At 37.4% G+C, this 17,673-nt stretch overlaps 1 protein-coding gene across 1 annotated transcript in view; it reads right to left on the minus strand.

Annotated features, from left to right (window-relative positions):
- Positions 1 to 17,673, minus strand: part of LOC136863618 (thialysine N-epsilon-acetyltransferase) — a 189,265-nt gene that overhangs the window by 10,153 nt on the left and 161,439 nt on the right. The window contains exon 5 of the mRNA XM_067139989.2: positions 11,752 to 11,880. Within this exon, the coding sequence (XP_066996090.2) occupies positions 11,752 to 11,880 (129 nt within the window). The remainder of the gene's footprint in view (positions 1 to 11,751; positions 11,881 to 17,673) is intronic.

A 17,673-nucleotide genomic window follows, 5' to 3' on the forward strand; every position in this document is an offset into this window, starting at 1 on the left:
AAATGATGGCCGAATTTTGGATCGCTGGAAACAGGGGGAGAGGCATTCACACAAGACATACAGCACCATCTCAAGGCCTTATGGTGTGGGGTGCTATTGGGTACAACCACAAATCAAAGTTGCTGCATGTCCAGGGCACTGGTCAGTTTGACCTACGTGAACGACATCCTGTGACCCGTAGCCATACCCTTTCTGCACGACACCCCAGATGCCTTATTTCAGCAGGATGATGCATAAGCACATGTTGCTGCATGAACACATGTCTTCTTGTTGTCACAGGATGTCAAACTGTTGCCCTGGCCTGCCCGATCACTGGATCTGTCGCCAATTGAAAATGTGTGGGATATGGTGAAACGAAAGGTGCGGCGCTGTGACCCAATGCCAACCACCAACGATGAACTGTGGAACCAGGTGAATACAGCATCGATGGCTATACCCCAGGATGCCATTTGCACCTTATATGCATTGATGCCATCATGCATGGAACAACTTATCAGTGCACATGGAGGACCCAGTGCCTACTAGGCAACAGGACACATGCTGAACCTAGGTGACTGAAATGCTAATCATTCCTGGAGAACATAATAATGAACATGCCCTGTGAATATAAACTTCCTATCTCTAGTCTTTCAAGGTGTTCTGCTTTTTATGAACATGAGTGTATTTAATTCTGGTCTAAGGAGAAAATGCATTTCTTTGAGGAAATGGAAATGGACCCACCTCAAGTGATGTTATGGGCTGCAATGTCTGCCACACATTTGGTTAATCCATATTTTTTGAAGACCCTGAGACTTACGACACTGTGCCAGTGAATCAGGTAATGTATCTTACCATGCTACAGGACTGGTTTATACCGCAATTGGAACATCTGGGATTTCTTGTTCGAGTCTGGATCCAACAAGATTTTGCAATACGTGTAAGGGAATATCTTACCGATGCATTCAAAGACAGATGGATTGGAAGAGGATCACCAACGTTACTGGCACCTCTCAAATAGCCATCCTGAAGTTCCGATCTGATATCCTGTGATAATGTGTTATGGGGACAAATCAAACAGAAAGTCACCCACAATCGTTATCAGACAACTGAGGATCTCAAAGACGCTGTTCAGAATGCATTTGCTTCAATCACACCAGCAATGCTGCGGAGAATTTAACATCGCTCCTGGAGGCGACTAATACTGTGCCATGAAAATTATGTGTGCACAGACAGCCTGGAATGGTGGTTCCCAGCAGTATTTACCTGTGCACCCACCTTTCATCATATACATGCTGTTGAAAGAACACTTCGCATTAATGTCTCGAAAGTGGAGGAGGGGATGGGACTTTTGGAACCCTCTGTACATATATTAAGAATGACTGCTTAGGGATATTAATATTTTCTAATATTTTATAATAAAATTTAGATGTGAACTAGCAGTTTCCTGCTGGCTCTGCCTGCAATGTACAAAGTATGGTGTTGTTCATTACTATTCTCACGGATGTATTTGCAAAGTTTCGAGTTAATGAAATAAAGCACATGATCTGCTGTGGTAATACAATGTAATATTATGTCAACAAAACACTTGACAGTTCATCACACAAAAAAGTTGAATGAAACGTTCCTTGGAACAACACTATGCGCTGAACTGTTAAAAAGTCCTTCAAAGATCTTTGTCGTGGAGACAAATGTACTCATAACTTTTCTCAGAATCCACAAATTTAAGTAGTTATTACCTCAAAAGAAAGCGCTTGATCCACTGAATGTTACTTGACCAAAACGAACTGCAAACCTTAATTAGAATAAAAGATATCATTGCTTCAATGAGAAAAAATACTGAAGAAATGAGATGTCAAATTGAATGTGCACTCATGACTTTCCTCAGAATCAACCAATTTTAATAGTTAAGCACTGAATTGAAGGAGCTTGATCCATTGAGTGTTCTTAGACCAAAACAAACTCCATACCTCAATTAGAACCAAAGATATGAATGCTTCAAAGAGACCAAAAATTGAAAAATCAAATTATTTGAGGAAGACAGAAGTTAAGTGATTTATAGTGCCTGATGACAAATCTGTGCATGAATACCTTTCAGTTAAAATAAATGAAGGAAATCGACCAGATAGAATGGCCGGACTGACTGACTTTAGTTTTCATAAAAATGTTTAATATATAGATTAGAGGGATATTTCCATGTTTAGGACTCTACTCTTGAAGAGTATTGAAATTTATGACATTTCTAAACTCTTATTTCATATTCAATGGCCTACCCTGAAACTATGTTCTGATACATTCCGATGATATCAGTTGAACTGTATACCCATTCTTGGAAAATCCATTATTGAGAAACTTTGAAATTGGCATGGTGGAGTGTGAAAATTTGTAGTCTTCTTGTCATCCGTACATGCGCCGAGGCTACTTCACCAAGCAGGAGTAATGATTGGGGTTCTGTGTGCTCCCAGCAAGCTTGATGGTTAGAGCGAGAGAATGTGCTTGTGGATAAAACTGTGTGAATTCGCCATGGAGGACTTTAACACAGATGCTGGCTAAAGGCCTTAATAATCAGCCACAAATAGAACATCAGCAGTGGAGATTTTTTCTCCCTACACTCTTTGATTTTCCTGTTTACTATTCTACATTTTCTTTTTAATTTTCTTATTTCCCTTGTATAATAAACAGGGTCTGAGGTAATTTTACCCTTCTTAACAAGTACAAATCTCTTCTCACATTCCTAAATGATTCCTTTAAATTTAGCCCAAAGTGTATCCACATTACTCCCTTCACTTATCCAACAACTTAATTGTGATTTAAGTTGTGATTTAAGTTAAGTCCCAAATTCATCACCTTTAGTTTTTCTGTACAATTTCTTGTCTTGTGTGACCCTCTCATTAAGCCTTTTTGGTACCAGTCCTACATCCATTATTACAGCCTTATGGTCACCTATTCCTTCAATAACCTCAGTTTTATCAATAATTTCCCATGTTTTAACCAAGAATACATCTAGCAAGTTATTGAGACGAGTCGGTTTTTGTACTACAGTACTTGTGTAAATCCTCCCTCCCAAATTACTTATTTGCCAGTTTCTGTTCATGGGCTTCACTTGCAGCTCCATTCCATTCAACTTCAGGCAGGTTTAGATCTCCCCCATCGTCAGTTGGTCTTTTTCGCAAGGATTGTCACTGACGATATATCGTCAGGTGGTCCTATTAGGGTTAAGGAAGATAATGATAGCAATGATGAGAAAGTAATTGTAAGATGATGATGTTCGTTAAGTAGTCAATCAGTTTACAGTAGTCTGTTAGCAGGCATGCCTCTTATTTAAGGGGCTGCAAATGGAACTGTAATATGGATGCATCAGAGATTTTGAACCTATCTATGTTGACAGACATGAAAATCATTCCATAAATGTGATGCTTGTTTCTGGTGCTGAACTCAAGTTTTATTATGCCCACACAAATTGGCCAGATATACAAGCGATGACAACATTTTTACCTAACAGTGGACTTTTCCACAGTATGGAAGAAGGATGGCGACCATTTTCAGGGGTGGTCCTTTTAGGAGACTCTATTTATTCTCTCAAACCCTGATTAATAGCACCCATAATTAGACATGAAGGCAACCAGGCTCATTTCTATGAGCACATAAAAAAACAAAGAGAGTTGTGGAGTGTGCAATCGGTGTCTTAAAAGAGAAATTTCCTTGCTTGAATCATTTCAGGCTTGAATGTGATTATGTATGCCATGTAGTTCTGAGCTGTGTTGCTCTCTGTAATCTATCTAAGAATGAGAAACTTGTCTAGAACTTAGAGGATGAAGAAGGTTCAGGAGAGGCTTTGCAATGATTTTCCTTTGTTACTGTTGTGCTAAACTGTCCAAATAGATCTGTCTTCAATCTGTTTCCATAAAAGACTGTGGTATTTCAGTTGTTTGTCTTGCCTCTTGCTTATTTTAAGCATGTTGATGTTAATATTCAGTCACAAACAATAGGCTACACTGTAACTTACTTGGAATTGCTTGCTTCAGCAATAACTTAGAAAGTACATATACAGTGGCAATGCTTTACTGTCATATCACACGTATTACGAGTGGTTCATTTTAGCAACGGTTTAATGAGTCCTATAATTTATTTATGATACCAATTTAAGAACACTACTGAAACAAGTTTCATAACTTCTAAATTTAAATTAAACTTTATGAAATGAAAACCTATATATATAAAATAATATATCTTGACCGACCGACCGACCGACCGACCGACCGACCGACCGATCGACCGATTCATCATCGCCGAACCAAAACTACTGGACATAAAGAAATTAAATTTTGAGCATACTTTTATTTTACAGCGTAGGTGCTCACTAAGGAAGAATTTTTTTATATTCCATCGCTAAGGGGGTGAAAAGGGTGGTTAATTTTTAAAATGGGTGTATCTATATCTCAAAAACTTAACAGTTTAAAGACATGAAAATTGGTATTTGGAATCTCCTTTAAAAATAAGAAAACACGTATTTTTTGTTTTCAGAAAATCCTTTTAAGAGAGTGAAAAAAAGTGAAAAAGGGGTTGAATACCTTTTATAATGGTACTTAAATCTTGAAAACTGAAGATGTTATGGTCATCAAAATAGGTATTTAGAATCTCCTTTAAAAATAAAGAAACAATATTTTTTTTTGCTTTTGGAAATTCTACTTAAGAGGGGGTAAACAGGAGTGACAAATGGGTTGAATTATTTAAATGAGTATATCTACAATATATCTCAAAACATCCTGTAAAAGTAACGGAACACACACAATTATTTTCCAAAAATCCACTTAAGGTGAAGTGTTAAAGGGGGTGAATTTTTAAAATTAACATATTTACAGTATATCTAAAAAACGTAACCTATTACAGCTGTGAAAAGTGGTATTTTTTATCTTTTAAAAATAAAGTAACACTTTTTTTTTTTGTTTTTGGAAAATAATTAAGGGGGTTAAATGACTGAAAAAGTGGGTTGAATTATTTTTATTAGGATAATGGTATCTCCAAAACTGAAGATGTTACAGACGTGAAAATTGGAATTTGGAATCTCCCTTAAAAATAAAGAAACTTTATTTTTTTTGGAAAATTCACTTAAGGGGGGTTGTAAACAGGACTGAAAAAGGGATTGAATTATTTTTGTGAAGATCTCAAAAACTGACGATATTGCAGACATGAAAATTTGTATTTGGAATCTTCTTTAAAAAATAAAGAAACACTGACTTTTTGTTTTTTTAAAAATCCACTTAAGAGGTTGGGGTGGGTGAAAAGAATTGAAGAAAGTGTTGAATTCATTTCATGAGGATACTTATATATTAAATACTGAAAATGTTACAGATGTAAAATTTGGTATTTGGAATCTCCTGTAAAAGTAAAGGTACAAGCACAATTTGTTTCCTGAAAATTCACTTAAGGGGAAATGTTAAAGGGGTGAATTTTAGAAATGAGCATATCTGCAGTATATCTCAAAAACTTAAAATATTACAGACATGAAAATTGGTATTTTTAATACCTTTTAAAGTAACACACATTTGTTTCAGAAAAAAACACTTCAGGGATGGGGTTTGTAAAAAGGACTGAAAAGGGGGTTGAATTCTTTTTATGAGGATTACTTATATCTTAAAAACTGAATATGTAACAGACATGAAAATTTGTATTTGGAATCTCCATAAAAATAAACACATATTCTTTTGTTTTTGTAAAATCCAATTAAGTTGAGTTGAATTCTTTGTTTCAAGATACTTATATCTCAAAAATGAAGGATGTTACTACCGTGAAAATGGTAATTTGGAATCTCCTTTGAAAATAAAGAAACACTTATTTGGGCAGCGGGAGGGATCATCTTAATAGGGGTGTAGGAGGAGTTGAATTCTTTTTATGAGGATACAAAGAAGAAGTGGACTTAAAACAATACACCCCTAAGGGGTTTTTGACCAGGGGGTGAGGAATGATGACAAATATATGCATTTTTATGAAACCATTTGAATTATGAAGTTAAAATTTCAAATGATATCCTAGGTGTTAAATAACGGAAGCTTTCAAACAATTTTTAACCCCTCAGAGAGTTAAATGGAGGTTAAAACCCAGAAACAAACATATTCATTCCTTACTCCGAAATGGTTCAACAAACGAAGACAAAATTCCAAATCCTAGATGTTGTGATTTTACGAGAAGGGTCTTGTTTTATGTCCTAGGTGTAAAATATTGTATACTTCAAAATATTTCTCCGCTAAGGGGTTTGGATGGTGTTTATCCCTCAAAAACACAGTATCCATTCTTCCGAAACCATTTCAGACACAAACTGAATACTTTTATTTAAAAACATTCACTCCTTATAAAAGTACTTCCTACCATCAAAATTTCATAGGCAGGTCGCTTTTACATCCTGGATGTTAAATGAAATAGGGTTCAAGACATTCCAATGCTTCTGTATGGGGTTCAAATGAGTGTTAGATCAGAAAATAAATAATCAATCCCCCAAAATCGTTTGATGTACGAACTGAGCATGTATTTTACAGGCTCAGCTGACAGTGGACTCTGCAAAATGTAAAACTTTGAATAATAACTTTTAGTTTAAAACCGTAGCAAAGCATGGGTATCTTGCTGGAACTGGAAAAGAAAATGCTTTAACAAAAAAAATTCAAACTCTACTAAAGGACAGCACTTTAAGAAATGAATTGGTGTAAATTTCTGCTAATTTGAGTTTCTTGTGCATCTCAAAAAAGAAAAACAACAAACATCTTGACAGAGACTCTTACAGAACTGGATAATACTGAAACAAAAATAAGATTGCTCAACAGATTAATTATTGGAAACTTTGAAAGAAAAATTAAAATTTGTTTGTAAAAGAAATGTAGGACTTAAAATATTGCATCAAGTTGCCACAGTTTCAGAAGGTGAACTGGTGGACATTGAGAATGTGAAGTATTTAAAGATAAAAATTTCATTGTTCCGTATTGAAATTATTGATGTTAAAAATTAAATAACTGGAAAGGAGGTTCAACCTATTCAATACTCAAAAGAAAGAAACGTAGCAATCACATTTCTATTTAAATGGGACCGGTTTCGACCTTAGTCTAGGTCATCATCAGCCATAAAAACATGTAAAATGTTTATGAATGTTGGAGGTCAGTTTCACATTCTGTTAGGCACAAAGACACGACACCACATTCTGTCCTGCACAAAGTCACAACACTACCAATCAACATGCGAAGATCAAAAAGGCTTGAATTCGCAGACGAACAGATCTGTAGTAGAAAGCCGCCAGCTCCCGGTGACCAGCGCGGCACACTCAAGGTCACGCGCTGCGGCCAAACACCAAAGTAGAGTGGAGAACGTTTCGAAGGTCCAGAACCTGTCACGGCTGCGGGAAGCCAAGTACGTATATAAAAATATACGACGCCAATTAGTACAACCGAATGAGCAACCGTACTCCGGTTGTACTAATTGGCGTCGTATATTTTCATATACGTACTTGGCTTCCCGCAGCCGTGACAGGTTCTGGACCTTCGAAACGTTCTCCACTCTACTTTGGTGTTTGGCCGCAGCGCGTGACCTTGAGTGTGCCGCGCTGGTCACCGGGAGCTGGCGGCTTTCTACTACAGATCTGTTCGTCTGCGAATTCAAGCCTTTTTGATCTTCGCATGTTGATTGGTAGTGTTGTGACTTTGTGCAGGACAGAATGTGGTGTCGTGTCTTTGTGCCTAACAGAATGTGAAACTGACCTCCAACATTCATAAACATTTTACATGTTTTTATGGCTGATGATGACCTAGACTAAGGTCGAAACCGGTCCCATTTAAATAGAAATGTGATTGCTACGTTTCTTTCTTTTGAGTATTGAATAGGTTGAACCTCCTTTCCAGTTATTTAATTTTTAACATCAATGTGAAGTATGCCAGACTATTTTTCTGTGATGTAGAAAGGTCATTTCCTCAATATCAGGCTCTGGGACAATCAGCGGAGACTTCATATGGAGAACTTTGAGATGGCATTCTCTTTGCACAGCAATGTCCACAAATTTTCAACAAGTGAGGAGGTGTGATTGGTGAGTAGCTAGAATTAATTTGTCTCATAGAACACCACAGTCTAAATGGTAATTTAATGAAAATGTTTTGAACTTATTAGCAAATAATTTTTCAATTTTTTAACTCTGTACCGAACCTTATGTTCGTTACGTTCAACTACTCATATAACCTTATATTTCTATTTCTCTTAGGCTATAACCATACACCTGGTTGTTAATGTAATATTGTTTCTCTGACTTAACTGTAACTTATTCCCTAACTTGACATATGGCGACTCTGTGCCATTTGAATTTCCTAGACTGGTTCTTCTTGACCAGCTTTGTCTTTATAACCTCTTTGACAGAGAAAAACACAAATTATAACAAGAGGAAGATGGCGAGGTGTATCTGCTATGTGTGTATCTGCGATATGTGTATCGTGTGGTACACAAAACTATAATTTATAATGAGATCTTTAATTTTTTCTATCTGTACATCTGACCTTGTATGCTGGATTACATAACAGGTACTTTATTATTCCTTTCTTATGTTGCCAAGGCTAATGTAACTTAGCGTTTCTGTGATCTCTTTTAGGTTGTTTCTTAATTTTCATGGCCAAGTGATTTTCTTTTAATTTATTCTATTATTTTACTTATTTTGATCATGCTGAGTAAGGATGAAAAGGTATTGCAAACCTGTTTCGTCAGCATGTATGTGTGACTTGATTTTGCTGGATGCGTTGTTATGTCTGGACCTGTCCATATCTGTTCTCCTCTTGCGTATCACCTTTGGGCTGAGTGATATTGTTTGTGCTATAGCGCTGTCTTAGATTCTACTCATTTTTGCATCCCTTGCTGAACGAATGTATCCTACAGCATTTATGATTTGAGATTCTGTTGGATTGGGTGACCCTTCGCTTATACACGAGGGGGCTCTGTTGTTTTATTCTTGTTAACCTGATCCAACCCATGCCTGCATGTATGATAAATTGTGCTGCTGCAAATCTACTGCAGTGTGTCTCAGTTTTATCTTTTTATTTGATACCTTGTACTGTCTGTCTAGCTATGCTCATTGTATAAATGGACTGTGTAAATGGAGAGTTTGTACTATCTATTGTATCTTTTCCTTACTGACATTGTTTATTTCTTATATGGAGGGTTTGTACTATCTATTGTATCTTTTCCTTACTGACATTGTTTATTTCTTATTTGCATGGATGTTTTATTGCATTTTGTTCCTGCATTGCGTTATATGCTTTGGGTTCATTTTATTATTTGGGGATCTTTCTCCATTACTCTTGTTTGGTTCTCTGAGATCACGTTCATTTATATGTCGCTATAGTAACGTTTTATTACCTTTCCCTATTATCTCCTTGTTTTCCTTGGTTGACAATCTTTGGGATATGTGCTCCTTTCTCAACACTAATAATAATTTCGTGTGGCTATTTCTAGTCGAGTGCAGCCCTTGTAAGGCAGACCCTCCGATGAGGGTGGGCGGCATCTGCCATTTGTAGGTAAATGCGTGTTATTGTGGTGGAGGATAGTGTTACGTGTGGTGTGCGAGTTGCAGGGATGTTGGGGACAGCACAAACACCCAGCTCCCGGGCCATTGGAATTAACCAATGAAGGTTAAAATCCCCGACCCAGCCGGGAATTGAACCTGGGACCCTCTGAACCGAAGGCCAGTACGCTGACCATTCAGCCAACGAGTTTCTCAACACTTATATTCATGGAGTCTCTCAGAAAAAAAAAAAAAAAACATTTCTTCTTCCTTGGCGATTATCAAGAGAGTAATGTCTTTATGATTCGAGACTGATATGTTACCTTTCCCGCCTTCCTCATATAAAAGTGTGGTTAGTTGTTTTGAGGGCTGTTTGAAGGAGAAATAATAAGGAAAACATATTACTCCAGTTTCTGTTGACAACAATTCTCCTGCCCATGTACTACAGCCTTATAACAATGCCTGCGACATTACAAAAAGTTGATTCAAATGAATAATGAAAGAGATGTCCATAAAAACCAAATATCCTTAAAAATATTCATGCTGATTCACATGAGTTGTATTTCATGCATTAATTGCTTCCTGTAATTTATGTGTTCTCTTTTCTTTTTTTTCTTAACCCAAAGATAATTTTAATAAACTCCTCTTTACACTAATGTGTTTCTGTCTTGGGTTTTGCCTTTATCAATCATATTTTATTTTAAGAGAGGCCCAGATCCAGTTCCTGACTAGTAAATTGTCTGTTTTGACCGATCCTACGGCAAATTTCTGGATTTGCTAATGTGTTGGTTTGTGTAGTGGGAGGGGGAGATGTACTGCCCCTTTGAAAAATGAATCCTGAATTCGGTGATCAAGCGAGGAGGATTAATTTTCCATAGGAGTATCAACTTAGAATTATACGCGCATGTATGGTAATAATAAAACTAACATGACAGAACAGCATAGCACAAAAATGAATACATCGAAATAAAAGAAAATATGTACACATGTACAACAGAAGCATATGTAGACCAAGAGTGTCCGTTCACATGGACCCACATAAAGTTTTGTAAACACACCATGAATCGCAAGTTTAGATGCAGTCCAAAACACATTTTGGTTGTAATCTTGTTTTCTTCTCTTCTCTTCTTCTTCTTCTTCTTCTTCTTCTTCTTCTTCTTCTTCTTCTTCTTCTTCTTCTTCTTTTTAAATATCTTTGGGGACATTAATGTATTTATAGGATTTGGTTTCCTGTTTTCTTCTCATTCATTGGAAAAGCATTCATTTTCTCCATATATGAACCTGTTATGTAATCCAGCGCACAAGGTCAGATGTGCGGATAGAGAAAATTAAAGATCTCATCATAAATAATAGTTTTGTGTACCACATGATACACATATCGTACACCTTGCCATCTTCCTCTTGTTATAATTTGTTTTTTTCTCTGTCAAAGAGGTTATAAAGACAAAGCTGGTCGAGAAGAACCAGTCTAGGAAATTGAAATGGCACAGAGTCACCATCTGTCAAGTTAGGGATTAAGTTACAGTTGAGTCAGAGAAACGATATTAGATTAACAACCAGGCGTATGGTATAGCCTCAGAGAAATAGAAAGATAAGGTCATATGAGTAGCTGAATGCAACGTACATAATGTAAAAAAAAATTCCATTTTTTAGCACCTAAATATCATTTCCCTAGTTAACAAATACACTCTTATCAGGCAAGGTATTACCGTTACAGTAACAGGTCCTTAAAAGGACTGCATTCTTAAAATGTATGCATAATGGCGTGTTCAAACCAGGAGATCACTAGGAGTGAACCAGAAATAAATAGCAGATCAATACACAGGGCAATTTGTAAAATAAATTATTCTTTAATTTAGACTTAACGTTACTGAATTTCATTCACAGTACTAATAAGCCTCCGTAAAATATTCTGTACCATATATGATGTGTTTATCAATTAGCCATTCAATAAATAAATCCTTACACATAATTCCCTAAGGCAAACAAAAATGATGGGAGTTCAGCACATCATCTGATCTAGGGAGAAAGCTCATTAATCAGATCATAATTCCAGGACGTTGGTAAAAGAAAAATTGTTCCTTTAAATATCATGTTTTGTTAAATAAACAAATAAATAAATATATATAAATAAATCATTATACTCCATTATCACAGAAAAGTTCCCCTTTTTATTGCAAAATGTGAAGTTATCAACATCCAGACAATTTTTACATTATATGTAAATTACAACTATTATAAAAATAGTTATTTACCTGATTTGTCTTCACCTCCTATAGCATTATTTTCAAGCTGAGTGTCATTCTTACATTCACTAGGATCAAGTTCGGCTACAAAACATTTGAAGTATGGGTGTGGTGTGTCAAAACCATCTCGCTGTAGCACTGTAACATCAAAAAAGGACAGAATTTTAAATACTGTACCGGTACCATGTATTATTCTGCATAAAGGTCATTTCTTGGAAGAAAGATTGGCCCTCTTAAAATTGATAGCAAGTTCTCCCTTAATTGAAATTTCATCCAGATATTAACCATAAATGTTGATTGACCCGCCTGGAGTGAGAGCATGTGACACTGTCGATGGCGATTCGTCCATCGGAGCAGCTTTGAGCAGACTCCTTGGTGCTATTCGTTCAACCTCTCCCTTCCTACTACCATATATCACGTTATTCATTTCATCTCATCTCATAATTCCTCTGCTTATGTTGATGTCAGGAAGGGCATCTGGTCATAATAAAATCACTACGAAGATTCATCTCACTTCACTCCCGACCCCATAGAGGAACGGAACAAGGATTGGACGTACGTACATACATACATACATACATACATACATACATACATACATACATACATACATACATACATACATACATACATACATACATACATAACATTACATTACATTACATTACATACATACATACCTTAACCATAAATGTTGATGGAGCTCCTCTCGGTCTGTATAAACAGCCAAAACAGCAATGGATTTGATCTGATATCTTTTCATGGAAATAAGAGGACACTGACGAGTAGGCCAACTGTTTCCAGAAGTTCATGTTGTGTGGCTGTTGGTTGTTTAATTCTAGCTGTATTGTTGGGTTGAATATGAACTCATGGTGTCTTTGCTTATCAGTAGCCAGAATACTGACTCATTTTATAAGCTACTTCCTTCTGAAGCTATCTAATAAACTTCCACATAAACCTCCCAGCCTTGGTAATATGGCCTCATACTGTATGATGATGTACATTTCTGAGTAATGAACTGAATGGGCAGTGGCCATGGATGTGTGCCAATGTTTCAATCTCACCACAGGCACACCTGCAGTGATTGTCCCCTCGACTCCTGACAAATTATCTTTGTACTGAAGTTAGGTCTGTCATCATTCATATGTTTCTAATCCACTGAGATGTTGAAAGGTCAGATTTTTCACTAAACCATTTATTACCTCTTGGATATTATGCCTTTCTTAGGTAGATTTTACCACTTCTTAAATTCTTCATTTCTCAGTTTTACTCTGATACTTTACACTATCCCATGTTGAGTGTACTTTTGTATTTTAAGGGTAACTTAAGGAAGTGAGCTACAAATGTGATTAATAACATATAACTTCATAGTTTGGTACTAAATACTAGCAAGACCGACTGCTGGGGGGTGGGATATAAGATAGTGACCGGTCGAATAATCAACAGGGTACCAGTTCAGCTCCCAGCTGTTAGAATGAAAGCCATAGCAATGGAGTTGTTCCCTTGTACTAATGACAGACTTGAAACAGAATCAGACTTTTGTGTTGCAGAATCGTTTACTGTGGTTGAGTTACAAGAGGTAGCACGCAATATGAAGACTGGTAAGGCACCAGGTGTAGATGGAATCCCACCAGAAGCCATCAAGTATGCAGTTGAGGTGGCACCTGGTTGGATCTTATCAGTCTTCAATGATTTATTAAAAAAGCGTGAATTCCCCGATGAGTGGAAAGTAGCCAAGCTAGTGCTGTTATTGAAGACAGGGAAACTATCATTAGATCCATCAGCGTACAGGCCACTTTGCTTATTAAACACCTTGAGCAAACTTTACGAAGGATTGATTAAAACTAGACTGGAGAAAGAACTTGAACAACAGGGAGGACTTTCTTCGAACCAGTTGGGATTTAGAAAGGGTAGAACCACAACCCAAGCTATTGAGAGGGTGATTCAAATACAGGCAGAAAGCAGTGAGAAATGGGCTGCCTTGATAACGCTAGATGTCAAAAATGCTTTTAACACTGCTTCTTGGAGCATTATTTTGAGAGAACTTCGTAGGATGAACATTTCTCGGTATCTACAACAAATAATCGTTAAGTACTTCAAAGGACGAAGAATACGACTTCATGATTTAGAAGACCTTGAAATGAGTGCTGGCGTTCCACAGGGATCTGTTCTAGGACCCACCTTGTGGAAAGGCTCATTTCTAAAGATAATAGGCAACTTGATATATTTGGAGTGTACAGATCGGGAAAGGGTAGCACTGATGCGGATTTGGAATTATTTGATAGGATAGTCAGCTATGTGGGAAACGACATGGAAAGAAATGTGATTGCAGCGGGAGATCTGAATTTGCCAGATGTCAATTGGGAAGGAAATGCAAACGACAGGAAGCATGACCAACAAATGGCAAATAAGTTAATATGGGAAGGACAGCTGATTCAGAAAGTGATGGAACCAATCAGAGGGAAAAATATTTTGGATGTGGTGCTGATAAAACCAGATGAGCTCTATAGGGAAACTGAAGTAATAGATGGTATTAGTGATCATGAAGCTGTTTTTGTGGTAGTTAAAAATAAATGTGATAGAAAGGAAGGTCTTAAAAGTAGGACTGTTAGGCAGTACCATATGGCTGATAAAGCAGGTATGAGGCAGTTTCTAAAAAGCAACTATGATCGGTGGAAAATGGTAAATAAAAATGTAAACAGACTCTGGGATGGGTTTAAAGAAATTGTTGAGGAATGCAAAAACAGGTTTGTACCTTTAAGGGTGGTAAGGAATGGTAAAGACCCACCTTATTATAACAGAGAAATAAAGAGACTAAGAAGGAGGTGCAGACTGGAAAGAAATAGAGTTAGAAATGGCTGTGGAAGTAAGGAGAAATTGAAGGAACTTACTAGAAAATTGAATCTAGCAAAGAAGGCAGCTAAGGATAACATGATGGCAAGCATAATTGGCAGTCATACAAATTTTAGTGAAAAATGGAAGGGTATGTATAGGTATTTTAAGGCAGAAACAGGTTCCAAGAAGGACATTCCAGGAATAATTAATGAACAAGGGGAGTGTGTATGTGAGGATCTTCAAAAGGCAGAAGTATTCAGTCAGCAGTATGTAAAGATTGTTGGTTACAAGGATAATGTCGAGATAGAGGAAGAGACTAAGGCCAAAGAAGTAATAAAATTTACGTATGATAACAATGACATTTACAATAAGATACAAAAGTTGAAAACTAGAAAAGCGGCTGTAATTAATCAGATTTCTGGGGATATACTAAAGACAATGGGTTGGGATATAGTACCATATCTGAAGTACTTATTTGATTATTGTTTGGCCGAAGGAGCTATACCAGATGAATGGAGAGTTGCTATAGTAGCCCCTGTGTATAAAGGAAAGGGTGATAGACATAAAGCTGAAAATTACAGGCCAGTAAGTTTGACATGCATTGTATGTAAGCTTTGGGAAGGCATTCTTTCTGATTATATTAGACATGTTTGTGAAATTAATAACTGGTTCGATAGAAGGCAATTCGGTTTTAGGAAAGGTTATTCCACTGAAGCTCAACTTGTAGGATTCCAGCAAGATATAGCAGATATCTTGGATTCTGGAGGTCAAATGGACTGTATCGCGATTGACATGTCTAAAGCATTTGATAGGGTGGATCATGGGAGACTACTGGCAAAAATGAGTGCAATTGGACTAGACAAAAGAGTGACTGAATGGGTTGCTATATTTCTAGAAAATAGATCTCTGAGAGTTAGAGTAGGTGAAGCTTTGTCTGACCCTGTAATAGTTGAGAGGGGCGTTCCTCAGGGCAGTGTTATCGGACCTTTATGTTTTCTTATATATATAAATGATATGAGTAAAGGAGTGGAATCGGAGGTAAGGCTTTTTGCGGATGATGTTATTCTCTATAGAGTGATAAATAAGTTACAAGATTGTGAGCAACTGCAACGTGACCTCGAAAATATTGTGAGATGGACAGCAGGCAATGGTATGTTGATAAACGGGGCTAAACATCAGGTTGTGAGTTTTACAAATAGAAAAAGTCCTCTCAGTTTTAATTACTGCGTTGATGGGGTGAAAGTTCCTTTTGGGGATCATTGTAAGTATCTAGGTGTTAATATAAGGAAAGATCTTCACTGGGGTAATCACATAAATGGGATTGTAAATAAAGGGTACCGATCTCTGCACATGGTTATGAGGGTGTTTAGGGGTTGTAGTAAGGATGTAAAGGAGAGTGCATATAAGTCTCTGGTAAGACCCCAACTAGAGTATGGTTCCAGTGTATGGGACCCTCACCAGGATTACCTGATTCAAGAACTGGAAAAAATCCAAAGAAAAGCAGCTCGATTTGTTCTGGGTGATTTCCGACAAAAGAGTACCGTTACAAAAATGTTGCAATGTTTGGGTTGGGAAGAATTGAGAGAAAGAAGAAGAGCTGCTCGACTAAGTGGTATGTTCCGAGCTGTCAGCGGAGAGATGGCGTGGAATGACATTAGTAGACGAATAGGTTTGAATGGCGTCTATAAAAGTAGGAAAGATCACAATATGAAGATAAAGTTGGAATTCAAGAGGACAAACTGGGGCAAATATTCATTTATAGGAAGGGGAGTTAGGGATTGGAATAACTTACCAAGGGAGACGTTCAATAAATTTCCAATTTCTTTGAAATCATTTCGGAAAAGGCTAGGAAAGCAACAGATAGGGAATCTGCCGCCTGGGCGACTGCCCTAAATGCAGATCAGTATCGATTGATTGATTGAACATTCTATATGATGGTGTCTTACGCCTGCAGCTGACAAAAGGGACAACATCTATTGGTTATGCAGATGACCTTGCAATAGTGGTAATAGCAGAGAATGTAGAAGAACTGACCTTCCGAGTAAATGAATCACTGAGACGAGTTAACCTTTGGATGGTAAATAATAAATTGAGATTGGCTCCACATAAGACTGAGGCTGTAATTTTGAAAGGTTCCAGGAATTGGAAAAATGTCCGTTTCTTATTAAATGATACAGTGATTATCCCAGGGAAGTCTGTACGATACCTTGGGGTTCTTATTGACAGGAATTGCACATTTGGTGCACATGTGAAGGCAGTAACCCAAAAGGCAGAGAAGAAGGCATCGGCATTAGCCAGACTTATGCCTAACATCGGGGGACCAAGAACAGTTAAGAGACAGATTATGTGCTCTGCAGTATATTCCATTTTACTTTATGCTGCACCTATCTGGCACAATGCACTCAGGAGGAAGATTCACCGAAGAGCTATGGAAAGAGTACAGAGGAAAATGCTGCTCAGAGTTACCTGTGCATATCGAACTGTTTTGACAGCAGCTTTACAAGTTGTAGCTGCCAGTATTCCCATTGACCTCCTCGTTATAGAGAGAAAACTTTGGCATGAAAGGGGTTCAACTATATCTGCTGAAGAAAAGAAAGCCTTGAGGAACCAACTCTTACTAGACTGGCAAGACCGATGGGATGGCACAACCGATGTTGGCCAATGGACAAAAAAGCTAATACCCGACATAGGAGACTGGCTTAAATGTAGACATCGGCAGGTAGATTACTATCTGTCGCAGATCCTGACAGGACATGGAAGATTCGGCGTATACGCCATGAAGATGGGAAAGACGCAGGGAGATGGTTATCGGTACTGTTCTGAAAGGGATACAGTAGAACACACTTTTTTCTACTGTGTTCGATGGGAAGAAGAACGAAGGAAAGCCTGCCAACAACTTCGCCGACGACTCACGCCAGGGAATCTGGTTCAGATTATGTTAGAGAGCCTGTTTGCCTGGAACACAGTAAAGGCAATGGCGACAAGCATTATGGGGATGAAGGAAAAAGAAGAGAAAGAAAGAACTTAATAATATACATCACTCCATTCTGATGTCATGCCGACAAGCAGTTCCAGAATGGATTGATTGAAGAGGGC

Source organism: Anabrus simplex, chromosome 1, assembly GCF_040414725.1.
Source record: "Anabrus simplex isolate iqAnaSimp1 chromosome 1, ASM4041472v1, whole genome shotgun sequence".
NCBI classification, from domain to species: domain Eukaryota; kingdom Metazoa; phylum Arthropoda; class Insecta; order Orthoptera; family Tettigoniidae; genus Anabrus; species Anabrus simplex.